This window comes from Anolis carolinensis, chromosome 5 (assembly GCF_035594765.1).
Source record: "Anolis carolinensis isolate JA03-04 chromosome 5, rAnoCar3.1.pri, whole genome shotgun sequence".
Classification (NCBI taxonomy): Eukaryota; Metazoa; Chordata; class Lepidosauria; order Squamata; family Dactyloidae; genus Anolis; species Anolis carolinensis.
In genome coordinates this window covers 58,358,911-58,372,995 of record NC_085845.1, presented here as the reverse complement: position 1 = coordinate 58,372,995, position 14,085 = coordinate 58,358,911, and the positions used below count along the sequence as shown (strand labels likewise).

Below are 14,085 nucleotides of genomic sequence, written 5' to 3'. Positions count from 1 at the left end.
CACAGTGATATTTCATTTCAGAAGTAACAGAACAAGCAAGATGGTCCTATTAATATTTAAGGAATTTTTAGAGGTACTTAAAAAAAATGCATGTTTTACTGCCATTCTCTTATCAATGCTTCTGGAATGCTTCTGGAACATGGCCATACAGCCCGGAAAACTCACAGCAATCCAAAGATAAAGTACTTTTCAAACACTAGTTAAGGACATACTTTCAAAAAGTCACTTTTCAACCCTGCAATTCCTGCAGATAGGGCTAGGAAAGTCTACCACTGGAAACCCCAGAAAACTGTTGGCATCAGTACTGAGCTAACAACCTTTCTATTAATCAGCTTTCTATATTTTGAAAAAAAAATTATCTGGCCTGTGATGTGAAATTGTTGAGTTAGGGCAACATTTTATGTGATCTTCCTGTGTTTTGGCAATTTGGAGAAATTATTTAAACAGTTCTCTTCCCCCAATTCTGTATTTTTTTTTATCTCATCCTTGCAATAACAAGACTAAAAACCTTTGGAAATCAGTGTTAAAAGCACATAAACCTATTGCTGTCATGGGCTGAAGCCTGACTGTTTGCTAAATTGCAGTGTTTTCTCACGTGCCTGCAATTCAGAAAATTAGATTGACATCCAGCTTGTTTATATGGCTATTTAAATTTTATCTATTTGCACAAATACAATGGTTTTTAAACGGAGTCACTTTCAGTAAGGTGTGTTTAAAATTACCACTACCGTGTTTCCCCGAAAATAAGACAGTGTCTTATATTAATTTTTGCATAACCAGACAAACTGAAATCTTATCAAGAATTTCTTGTTACTACCATTATTTCCATGTACATCAATCTATGGTATGTACATTTACCGATCCTGCATGTTGAGTTCAGCAGGCATGCTTCCAAACAAAAACTTTGCTAGGTTTTACTTTATATTTAGCAATTCAGCAAAACCTGTACTAGGTCTTATTTTCAGTTGATGTCTTATTTTTGGAAAAACAGGGTAGGTTTTACCACTTAATCAGACAGAATGATTTTGTGAGATATTTTCCCTTGGAAACAGAAACAACTTTACATCTGGAAATGTGAAAGGTAATACATAGTTGTGATAGTAATTTTCCACTGTCACTTAATCTGAACCAGCAAATATATTGTACTGATCCTTTCTGCCTTCTTTCCTATAGGAAAATGGATTCTTGATGATGGGCAATTAAATATTACAAGTGTGTCATTTGAGGATCGAGGAAAATATACATGTACTGCTTCTAATATTTATGGCCAAGTGAACAACACAGTGACTCTAAGGGTTGTCTTCACCTCTGGAGATATGGGAATCTACTATATGATTGTATGCCTTGTAGCATTTACCATTGTTATGATCTTAAACATTACTAGGCTCTGCATGATGAGCAGCCATCTAAAAAAGACGGAGAAAGCGATCAATGACTTCTTTCGGACAGAAGGGGCAGAAAAACTGCAAAAAGCTTTTGAGATTGCTAAACGCATCCCAATCATCACGTCAGCAAAAACCCTTGAGCTTGCCAAAGTAACCCAATTCAAGACCATGGAGTTTGCCCGCTACATTGAAGAACTGGCCCGGAGTGTTCCATTGCCGCCTCTCATCATGAACTGCAGGACTATCATGGAAGAAATCATGGAGGTGGTGGGATTAGAGGAGCAGGGCCAGAATTTTGTCAGGCAGTCAGCAGAAGGACAGGAGACAGAGACCACCGATACCGAGGATATGTACATGATCCGCAATTCCCTAAAACACAGGGGCTCCCTCGCTGCTGACTCAGATGCCTCTTCGCTGCATGAACCTCCCCTCAAGATTGCAATAAAGGTGTCTGTTCACCACTTGATGAAAAGGGACTGTGTCGATGACCAGTCACAAGACAGTGTGCAGTTAGAAATCAAAGAAGAGGAGGAGGAGGTTGCTCAAGAGCCAGCAGCACAATCCTCTAAGCCAGTCTTGGAGCCTTCTGGCCCAGTCACAGAGCCTTCTGATGAACTCAGCCCTACTGTGGCCACTCTGGAAAATGACATGGACATGTCTACTCTTTATGAAAGCCATTTATGAGAAGTTCTCTGCAAATCTATGCATACCAAGAAAATATTGAAAATCTTAGGGGGTTATTTTTCTTTTTGCCAATAAGCCTTACCTAAAGATCATCACAGCAAAAGCACGTGTTTGGATTACTTGGCACTTCCTCATGTATATAACTTTAGTCAGCAGGTTTGACAGAATAATTGACATTACTCTAATATTTAATTGCTCTTTCTTGGTTTAGAATAATTTTTTGGTTTTTTAGCTATACTGTTTACCTCAAATAATTATTTAGGTTTCAGCCCTCCTTGCAGAGGGAACTAGAAGTCATATGTCGTGCTTAGAATGGGACTTATAAGCTCTGGTTCCCAAAAACACTTGACCTTCAGAATTGTTCAGTTCTGGGTTGAAGGATTGCTCTGTTACATAAACTGGGAAAAGATGCTGTTTCCCCATTTTATTTTATTACCTATTCCCTTGTGAGGAGTTTTTATGTAACTCTCCTCTCATGATTGTGAAATATTGTTTCAGAGGGAGCAGTTCCATTGTCAAAGTAAGACCTTTGCGGGATACCTGTGTTGAGGGAGAAAATGAGGCCAAATATTTGGATTTAGAGCACTGAGGTTGGAGAGTGTCTGTTTTGTTTTCCCCCTTGTTTTGTTCACACAGCCTACTTCTTTGAAAGGGCAATTTGTTTCCAGTCTGAAAGCAGAATCTCAATGGTCGTTGCAGTCTGGAGCTCATCTACCTGATCTTCTGCCAGCTCTGATGACAACATGAAAAAGAAAAATAGGCATTTTTTGTGTAGATGATAGAATATCCACAGGTGGAGCTTATTCTTTGACAACGAACTTGAGCCTGAAAAACATTGGTTTTTGTTCTAATTGTCGAAGCTCTCGTGAGGTGTTCTTGACAAGATTTGTTCCAAGAGAGTGGCTTGACATTGTTTTTCTCTGAGGTTGAGAAGCTGAATTGCCCAGTAGGTTTCCATGGCCAAGTGAGGATTTGAACCTTGGTCTCTCATAACCCTAGTTCAGTGCTCAAACCACTACACCACACTGTAGAAAAGAAGGGTCCCTTGTCTGCTCTTGCATCTGCCACCTCACCCATTTACACAAGCCATTTAATGAGATAGGAATTCAACTGTGTTGTTTGTTACTACATGGCCAGAAATTAACCATTTATAATTTGGAAGAGGGAATGATTTTTTTTTCTGTGTCACAAGCGACTTGAGAAACTGCAAGTTGCTTCTGGTGTGAGAGAATTGGCCATCTGCAAGGACGTTGCCCAAGGGACGCCTGGATGTTTTGATGTTTTTACCATCCTTGTGTGAGGCTTCTCTCATGTCCCTGCATGGAGATGGAGCTGATAGAGGGAGCTCATCCATGCTTTTCCCGGGTTGGATTTGAACCAGCAACCTTCAAGTCAGCAAGCCAGCCTTCAAGTCATCAGTCCTGCTGGCACAAGGATTTAACCCACTGCTCCACCGGGGGCTCAGTAATTCTCCTAGATGTGTTTTATGGAATATAAGCCATCAGACCTCTGTGAAGGCAATGAATGTGACTTTGCATTAGCATTTATAGGCAGCATGAGAGGGTAAGTTTGTGGACTAGGTGGAAGTGAAATAACTGCTCTGCATAAACAGAAATGAAGCGATGCCAGAAAATAATGTTGGCATTACTCATCAGTCCCTTAAAAGGTATAATACACATCTTAAAGAAACCTTGGGAAACTTTTTAACTACAGCCACGAGAAGCCTCCTTTCAGCTTGACAACTAACAGTACTAACTACTGGATTCTGAGAGGTGTAGTTCCAAAACATGCAGGAGAAGGAAGGATGTAGTTCCCCAAGCCCTAGCACAGTAGTTCTCAACCTGTGGGTCACCAGATGTTTTGACCTTCAGCTCCCAGAAATCCTAACAACTGGTAAACAGTTGTTATAATGGTCACATGGTTTTAATTGTTTTAATTTAATTTGGATACTGGCTTTTATTTTATGTTTGGTGTTTTATGTTTGATTTTTACTACATGTTGTATTATATGTGGCATTTAATTCTGCCATTGTGTAAGACGGCTCTGGGTCCCCCTGGGGGAGAAGAGCGGTATATAAATTAAATAAATAAATAAACTGGCTGGGATTTCTGGGAGTCATAGGTGAAATCACCTTGGGACCCAGAGGTTAAGAACCACTGCCATAGCAGTTAACCACCTCTGCTGTACACCAAACATAATTGCATAAAACCCTTACCATATACCTGCCCTACCTTTCTGTATTTCATGAACTAAAATGCACCAAACATCAACATTCCTTCCAGAAACTAAGGTTGTTTAAAATTGCAATTCATATAGAACTACTCATAGGAGTTAAGTTGTTAGTAATGTGCCTTTAAGTACCCTCTGACTTACAGCAACCCCACCATAGCATTTTCTTTGTGAGATTTATTCAGTGGACATCTGCTATTGCTTTCTTCTAGGACTGAGACCCTGTGACGTAAGTCACCCAGTACGTCTCTGATTTGAGTGGGGATTCAAATCCTGATTATTTGGAATTTTAATGTGAACACTCAGACCATGCCATCCTGTTGGATCTTGTACATAGATAAGAATCAAGGGCATTTAGGACAAAAGGAGGTCATAAAAAGCAGAAGGCATACACATTTTTCCTACCTAATCTTTAAAGCACGTCTGCACACACAAACACACAATTTTATGAAAAATATGAAAATACAAATGTTTGCTGGAGAAAGGCCCTGCATCCACAGGAGAGAGGTTCCCAGCTAGACCACAGTTACCTGAAACTTTGGATGCGCCAATACATTACCTGATTTCCTGTTTCAGCTTACCATACAGTTGGGCTGTTTGTAGAATTATTCAGGAATTTGCTAGCTCCTCAAGCATGACTCTGATAACTTTCAGGGAAACATACCATGGAATTGCCTGGAGGCCCTAGTTAATTCCTAAAGACCATCTTTGCCAGGACATGAGTAAGTGATTTCACGATATGGATTCCGCAGTTATGGGGACCTTACTAAAAATGAAAGAAATCAAACCAAATATGTGTGTAAAATACATTGCTGAACAAAGACTTCAATGCAGATATAAATTCTAAGTAGTTTACACCTATTGAGCCAATTTAAATTACACAAGCGCTGACATACTGAATTACCATTGATTCAACAAGCCACAATTCCTGAAGCAGCCACAAAGCACATGTTTAGTTTCCACACTTAGGGTTCCATTTTCTTGCTCTTAGTACTCAGGAATTTAAGGAGGGTTGCACTTCTGTTACCTCCACTGAAACCTAATTTAGATATTAAATGCAAATGCTAATTCTGTGAAACAGCTGGGTGCGTTTAGGGACTCCAAACTCAAAGACATTTTGCACCAGTTCTAATAACTCAATCATTTAACTAGAGTATAATTTAATTGCAAAATGTTTGTTTGTAAAGAGCATGGATGCCCTTCACTACTGTTTCCTTTTATTTTTAGAAAATATTACTGTATTCCGTATTTGATATTCACTGGTAATGACTCATAGAAACCTCAGATGACATCAGTTTCCTATACTGAAAGGTTTGCAATCAAAATCCCAGGCACATATGTAACCTGGGAAAGAAATGCACATGCAGGTAGATCTTTATGAACTGTTTTATACAACACTGTATAAACTGAATATCAGGCTCACACAAAAAGGAGTCTTAAAACCACCCTTAAGGTTAATAACTATGACTGGGTAGACGAGCAAACTCTTCATCAAGGTATGACATGATATCCTCAGCAAGTGGTATAGGTGTATAGTAAAACATTCTAAACAGTGGAGCTAAACTGCAATGAAATGGGCAAAGTTCAGGTTGTAACAATTACTAAATTAAAGCTGAAAATTCAAACTAGCAATCATTCAAGCTGAATAGCAGACTATTTCACAACAGGAAAAGCTCCCAAGTGTGCAAACATTGCTTTCCCCACAATATACATTGGTTCTCAGATGTTGGGGCTCAGAGCCAAGGAAGGACTGTGCCTGTTCATGGGGCTTTCTTTTGCCTGTTGTGGAGAAAACAATTGGAGAAGCAGCTGAGTGGATTAGTCAGGATTTAAATTCTGTGAAATCCCAGGTACAAGAGGATTTGCAATGTATGCTGAATGTTCATCTTGAAATGGCAATCGATTTGTAGAAGGGGTTACTCATTTCTCCACTTATACGACTCAAACTAGTGCCAGATGTGGCAGAGGTGTAATTGTACAGGCCTCTAGAAGTTGTTGAACTACAACTCTCAGATGTCCTCACCAACATAACTAGTGTTGAGGAATGCTGGGAATTGCACTTGAGCAACATCTAGATCAGTGGTTCCCAATTTTTGGGCCTCGAGGTGTTTTGGACTTCAACGCCCAGAAATCCCAGCCAGCTTACCAGCTGTTAGGAAGTGTGGCTTCTGAAGTCCAAAACACCTGGAGGCCCAATGGTTGAGAACCACTGATGTAGAGGACTGAGGTGGGAAAAGCTGTTCTGCAGTGTGATATTATGACTTGCCTTTTCTTGTGATTAGTCATCTCTTCTTCAAAGATGTTGAGAGTTCATAGCTTTGTCATTGTAGCTAATCATTCAGATTGTTTGTACTATGATGTTCCATGTGGAGTTTCTAATCCTTGGCAGCACATGGAGTACATCTCAAGCAAGTGTAATAAATGTGAACAAGTGTTAACTCTTAGAGTCTGAAATTAGAGAGTTGCCCTTAGTTACTAAGCTGTCTCCAGACAAAAGAATATTTACAAGCTGCTAACCTACGTTCATAGACTGTAGAATTTCTGCAAAGAAGCTGCTTGCACTAAAGCAAATGTCATCATTTGAAACACTAATAGTCATGAATATTGTGCTACACAAAAGTGTAATTTCTGTGTCTTCATTTGAAGTTACTTGTGCCGTCCGCCAGACAATAAAAAATAACTATAAAGCTGAAACGTGTCATCCTTTATCCGGGCGAACTGCAAATCCCTATAAGCTGTCCTAAAAATATTGAACGACTGAGTCTGGAAAACTTCAAAAAAAAAAGGATGTTTATTCATACAAAGTTGTAAACTTGGCACAGATCTTAAAGTTACAGAAAATGAAACAAATTTCTATAGGTTTTAGTTACAGAATAATCCCTGGTTCCAGAAGGCAAAGGTGATTATAAAACCACTACACCCTAATCACGCTGTCTATAATAGAAGGAGAAACTCTTTCCTTCCCTATCTTTACAGCAAAGATTAGTTCTAGAAGCGACGGCATAACCTTGCTCCTCTAATTAGATTTTCTATTCCAGATCAGTATAATTCAATACTTATCTAATTTGGATAGGCTTTGATTGGCCTGGTTTTGAGGATGATTTGTCCCAGTTAGCTTTGCACAGCTGCAGCACGTTGGAAGACTATAGCCAAAATGAGGCTTCAAAATGGAGACTAGACCCTGGTAAAAAAGGGCGGTCCTAAGATGTTGTACTCTTTGACCAATCATTGCAAAGAAGACTGCAGCCAGCTCTTGCAGACTTCAAGCCACCTTTCCTGGGCCTTTGCAGCCAGAGGCTGAAACAAAATGTAAAGGAGGGAAAACAAACAAACGACCAATAGGTAAGGCAAACCATCGTCCTGGAGGACGGAACACTCCCCGCTTAAATTCCCAGGATGTGGGAATTTACCACCCTAAAATACAAACACCTTTGCACATATGACAATACAAACACTAGAACTTTAAACATCTCCAATAAGCAACACGAGGTCACTAATTGGTCTGTCCAAAATGGACACTTTGTCTTTGTTGCAAGTCTTTAATTGAACTTTCCTGACCTTACCGTCCGGGCAAGGAAAGGTCTTTAATACAATGCCCATGGACCACGCATGGCGGGGCGAGTCTTTGTCCTTTAACAACACAACGTTGTCAACCTCAATGTTGTCCTGTGGGCTTTGCCAGATTCTTCTAGCTTGAAGCTGGCTTAAGTACTCAGCTTTCCACCTTTTCCAAAAGTGGTTGGCCAAGGACTGCACCTGTTTCCACAGGGCACGGTGAGTTCTGTCCGGAACTGGCAACATGATGTCCTTCCATCCTGGCACCTTTTGTGTCAAAATAAGTGCAGGGGTCAATGGCTGCAAGTTCTCTGGGTCGCTAGTAAGAGGAACCAGCGGTCGGTTGTTGATGATTGCTGTAACTTCAGCCATAAGTGTTACCAAAACATCATGCGTCAATGACCTATGACTCAAAAACATGGCATTAAGGATTTTGCGACTAATACCAATCATCCTCTCCCAAACACCACCCATATGGGAGGCGTGGGGAACATTGAAAGTCCACATAATTTGTTCAGTATTCGTAAAGTTCTGAACCTTTGGGTCTCTCCCAAACCTAGACACACAATTGAGTTCTTTGGTCGCACCTACAAAATTGGTGCCACAGTCAGATCTAATAGACTTAATCGGCCCTCTGAGAGCTATGAACCTTTTCAATGCGTTTAAAAATGATGAAGTGTCCATTCCTTCTATGACTTCTATATGGACAGCTCGTATTACTAAACAAGTAAACAAAACTGCCCACCTCTTGTTATTTACAACACCACCCCTGGTTTTCCTAGTGACAACCTCCCAAGGACCAAATACATCAATTCCCACGTGGGAAAAAGGGGGGTCTGTCAAAGTCCTGTCCTGAGGTAACTCAGCCATCAGCTGACTCTGACAGTTACGTCTGAGTCGCCGACATTTGACACACTTAAAAATAACACTGCTGACCAAACTTTTAGCATTTACCACCCACAGGCCTTCATTTCTAAGGGTCGCCTCAGTCAGAGTTCTACCTTGATGGTGAATTTTCTCATGGTAGTGACGAACCAACAACAAAGCAATATGGCTATTGGGGGGTACAATGATGGGGTTCTTTATACACACTTTGAGTTTAGCCTTAGCTAACCTCCCACCCACTCTTAAAATGCCCTCTTTATCCAGAAATGGGTTCAGCTCACACAAGAAACTCCGGCTGGGGGTGTTAAGCCCTTGTTCTAACCTGGCTATTTCTTGACTAAACTCATGCCTCTGAACTGACCTGAGTATTACTCCCTTAGCCTTCAGCATGTCCTGAACTTGCAAAGGCTGACTATCTTTGCAGACTAAGCGATGTATGAGCCTAGCAACTGCTCTCTGAAGACTGCGCCACTCTGAAAAATGCTCAAAGCGGTGTAGTTCCAGGTAAGATCTTTGGCCTGTCTTGATTGCAGTGGTGGTCTTGCAGGCTGTTATTTCTGGAACAGACTCTGGTAATTCTATGCTTTCCGAAGGTGAAAAGACCAACGGGAAGTAGACATCCGCTAAGCATCGGGGACCCATCAACCAACTGGATCTTAAAACTCGTTGAGCTGATGCTCCTCTAGAAGCGATGTCGGCTGGGTTGTCATTTGTGGCAACATGATGCCACTGGCTAGGTGTGGAGCTAGATAGAACGTTGTTAATTCTATTTGCTACGTACACTTTGAATCTTTTGGTTGTGTTGTTGATGTAACCAAGCACAACTGTACTGTCCGTGTGGAAATGGACATCTTGAAACAAGTCTCCTATCTTTTGCTGGATGATGCGCCAGAGCTGGACAGCAAGAACTGCTGCACACAATTCCAGCCGGGGTATTGAAGTTCCCATAGGAGCTATTTTGGCTTTTGCCATGATGAACCCAACGAGGCAGTCATTCTTGTCCCTTTGCCGCATGTATCCCACAGCTGCTATGGCTCGTTCCGATGCATTACAGAAGATGTGAAGTTCTGTGGTGGGTTCTATCATCGCCTTGCAGGGAACAAATTGTCTGGGAACTGTGATGGTTTCCAGTCCTTCAGCTTGAGAAGTCCAATTTGCCCAAGCTGCTTTCACCGATGGGGTCAGCTCTTGATCCCATCCTATCTTCTCTTGAATTACCTGCCTGAACAGAAGTTTAGCGGTGATCAGGACAGGGGAGGCTATGCCTAAGGGGTCAAATAGTCCGTTGATAGCAGAAAGCATTTGCCTCTTAGTGTTCACAAACTGAAATTTAGACGCTCTCAAGGAAAGATGGTCTGACTTCACATCCCAAAGAAGTCCTAAGCTTGATTGGGAGCTTAACTCTTTAAATAGTTCATGAACGTTGCTTTCCGCTAGATCTTCCGAGGGGAAAGCTTGCAAAATTTGTCTGTTGTTAGACAACAGTTTGTGCAGGCGGATGTTGGCACCCTCGCGTACTATTTGGATGGCTTGATGGACGGATTCGAACGAAACCAGAAGATCATCCACGTAGAAGTTGTGGTTAACTATGCTGGCAACTTCTGGACTGAACTGGTGTCCAAACTCATCTGCAGTTCTTTTGAGGCAATAGTTTGCAACAGCTGGAGACGGGGTATTTCCGAAGACGTGTACGCGCATCTGAAAAACCCGAAAGTCGCACAGATCTTGAGTGTCCGCGTACCAAAGGAACTTGAGGTACCTGCGATGATCAGGGCGAACTAAAAAGGCATAGAACATCTTGTGGATGTCCGCAATGACAGCAAACTCTTTCTCTCTGAATCTCAAGATGACGCCGAGCAAACTGTTGAGAAGATCTGGTCCCTTTAACAAAACATTGTTAAGTGAAATGTCTCGGCATGCGGCACTGGCGTCAAAGACAATCCTGACCTTGTTAGGTTTTTGGGGATGTGTGACCTTATGGAAAGGCAGGAACCAATGTTCTTCATTGACCTCACTTTGATCAGAGACCTCGGCGTAGTTACTTTGGAACATGTCTTCCATAAAGCCAACGATTTGCTCTTTTACCTTGGGGTCTTTCTGCATCTTCTTCTTCAGTGACCAGTCTTTTTTCTGCCACATGCCTGTTGTTTGGCAAAGTGGGTTTTTCTGCTTTTAAAGGCAGAGGGGCTATCCAATTTCCCTCTGGACTCCGGGAAACTTGAGAGTTCATGATCTCTAAAAACCTCTGTTCATCTTTGGAAAGCGCTGTAGTTTCATCCCTTTCGGAGACTTCAAAGATGGAAGAATACTCTGGTGTTATCCCCTGACAATAGACCGAGATATGACTCAAACAGCTATGCATTAGTGTGGGGCGACTGCCTTGAAGCACGTGCGCTTGACGAGTGCCCACCGACGATGGAGGGTGCATCCTATTTATGCACACCGGGCCTGTAACTGTCCAGCCTAGTGGTAGCAGCTGAGCAATGGGCGCCCCTGGAGGTCCCTTAACTTGGTCGTTCACATAGAACAAGTTCGGGCAGTCCGCACCAAGTAGAAGGGCAATGTCCACATCTGGACGGAAAGCAGGTAAGGCGTTCTTCAGCCTTCGCAAGTGAGGATGGGCTTCCACGACTTCTCTGGTGACAATCTGACTTTTGTTCCGGGGAATAGAGGAACACTCAATGAGGTCTGGTAACTCGAACAGTCTCTTCTGGTCACAAGAGGAGACAACAAAGCCGGATGCTATGCGACCCTGCAACTTCTTCTTCCCTACACAGGTGGACATGGTGTAGTCAACCGTCTGGGTTTTTATGTCAAACAGTTGGAAGAACTCTGGAGTCGCCAGGGAGGCGTCGCTTTGTGAATCCAAAGCCACGTAAAGTCTCTTTTTAAGCCAAGGTCTTCTGGCTGGATATACATCTGCTAGGCAGATGGGATGGCAGACTCTGAACTGGTGCGCGTCAGAGCATAGTTCAGTGCAGGCGACCGATGGAGCATCCTCCTGCATCCGTGACGCGGCCTGCGTGTTGGTGGCTTCAGTAGATGACCCTTCTTTGGAAAACGTGTCCCCTTTGGCGTGGGAGACAGCGTCAGAGTTGTGCATCGCGGTGCAATGCTTAAGGCTGTTACACCTTGCGCATTTGACGTCCTCTTTGCAGTTGGATGCAAAGTGAAGAGTTGCTCCACAGCACCTAAAACATATGCCCAGCTTCTGAACAATCTGTTGTCTTTCTTTATAAGGCTTCTTGCCAAATTCCCGGCAGTTGGCTAAACTGTGAGGCTTTTGGTGAATGGGGCAGAGCACCTCCTTCACCTCTGACTTGGATTCGTTGGCCCTGTGCTGAGTTTCAACAGCCTTAACACTAACCGGTCTTTTGGCCTCTCTGGATGGTTTTTTCTCCACTTTAGGTGCCTTCTCTGGCTGGGTCCCTTGGTATAAGGTGGGGAGGCCCGTCTGTGGATCATTCATTTCTCTGGCCGCCCTGGTGATGAACTGGACCAAATGAGAAAATGGAGGGTAAGCCTGGGAGTGGGCCTCCTTGTAGTTGAAGACCTCCTGTCCCCAGCGTTCTTGCAAAGTGAAGGGCAGCTTGGTCAAGATCTGCCTCTGGGACAGGTGCTGATCGAGGCACCTCAAACCGGGCAGTTCTGGATTCTCCTTGGCCGACTCTAATTCCGTAAGGAGATCGCTGAGGTCCCACAAGAGTTTGAAGTCTTTGAGTTTTAAATCTGGGAACCTTTGGAGCTTGTCCATAAGAGATGCTTCAATCTCTGTGCTGGCCCCATACCTCTGCTGCAACCTGGCCCAGGCCTTTTCCAGGGCTTTGTCGGGATCGGCTACGTGGGCTTCGTAGATTTTCTTAACTTGTGAGGATGAGGCTGGGCCCAACCATGCAGCCAGAAGAGTCAGTTCTTCCTCAGGCAATAACTTTAGGTCTCTGATTGCTCTCTGGAAGGTGGCCTTCCAGAGAAGAAATTCCTCAGGCTTGTCCGAAAACTTTTCGACACCCTTGTCCTTAAGATCTCTTCTGGGGCTTCTGATGATGGAGACAAGCTGGGACTCTGGCGTCGAAGGGAACAAGTGAGGAGTTTGCTGTTGTGGAGTGGGCTCCCACCGTGCACCTTGCGTCAACCTTTGGCCTCTTGGAGGGATGACATCGACCGCTGACAAATCGATGGCTCCCTGTGCAGCTGTCTGTAGGGGCCAATTAGCACTCGGCCTTGAGGCCCTGATTGACTGACCTAGGGTTTTAGCAGGAGGCACAGGTAGCTCGAGCAAGGGTGAGCTCCCCGCTATGACGCTCTGCTCTGCAGGAAACTCAAAGGCGACTTTGGGGCCCTGCTCTGGGTAAGGAGAGAAGTCTTCCTGTTCCTCATCCGAAAACTGGCTGTTCATGCTGCCGAGGTGCGCAAACACTTTGGCAGAAGGATCCTGTATTGGTAACTGGCTTACATTTTCTTCTGTGAGTGGCTCAATTAGGGCTTTGGCCAAAGTCTCAGCCCTTACCCTTTTGGCAGCGGCATCCATCTTTATTCTAAGCATCTCTATACGAGCCTGTTCTATTTGCATTTCGCTTTGTCTAAGGGCCTGTTCTATTTGCAGTCGTTGCTCTTCTTCTTTAAAGGGAAGGGTGAGATCAGCTGCCTTAGCATCAGCCTCCGCCCCCGCCACTTTACTCTGCAGCTCCAGATGTGCAGCCTCCTTGATGCGAAGGGCAGCTAGGGAGGAGATGGCACTTCCAGCAGCGTAAGATCTGTTGGAACGGCTGCAGTCGAACAAAGCGCGCTCCCTCAAATCAGATGCCTGGCTAGAACAACCAGACTTCAGGCTACCCAAAGGGGACTGTCCTTCCCTGGGCCCAGCCCTTGGCTGTACCGATGGGGAACTGGCCTCTATGGCATCAAGAGTGACCCTCACCCTATCTTCTTTCTCTCTAGTATCGACTAGGAAATCCACTATTTCTGGCTCTGTGTCCTTTCTATTAATGCGTTCAGCAACTTGGACTACCTTTGCTGCCAAACGCTTCCAGAGACTAAAGGTTTTTTCCAGGTCTAACCTTAAAAACGATGGTACCTTCGAAGCATCTATGCTCTCTATTCTGGCTATCATTATTGTTATGCGCTCCCATGTTGATTCCAACTTCACATAGAGGAGTTCTTTTTCCTCCTCAAGTTGGGCTAGTAACTTGGCTGAGGGGTGTTTAACTCTTTGAGGCCTATCCTCCCTGCCTTCAACTTGAGAAGTAGGTTTACCATCTGCACCCCTTTGAGATTGCACAGACATCATGACCCTTACAGCAAGTTAAATTATACGAACACAAAGCAATATGAATAGCACAATGTTCAG

General features: G+C 43.5%; 1 protein-coding gene across 2 annotated transcripts in view; it reads left to right on the top strand.

Moving 5' to 3' along the window:
- Nucleotides 1-6,992, top strand: part of mfap3l (microfibril associated protein 3 like) — a 32,918-nt gene extending 25,926 nt beyond the window's left edge. For both annotated transcript variants that reach the window (XM_008115220.3, XM_008115221.3), the window contains one exon: nt 1,174-6,992. In XM_008115220.3, the coding sequence (XP_008113427.1) occupies nt 1,174-2,069 (896 nt within the window). In that variant the 3' untranslated portion in view covers nt 2,070-6,992. The remainder of the gene's footprint in view (nt 1-1,173) is intronic.
- The last annotated feature ends 7,093 nt before the right edge of the window (nt 6,993-14,085 follow it).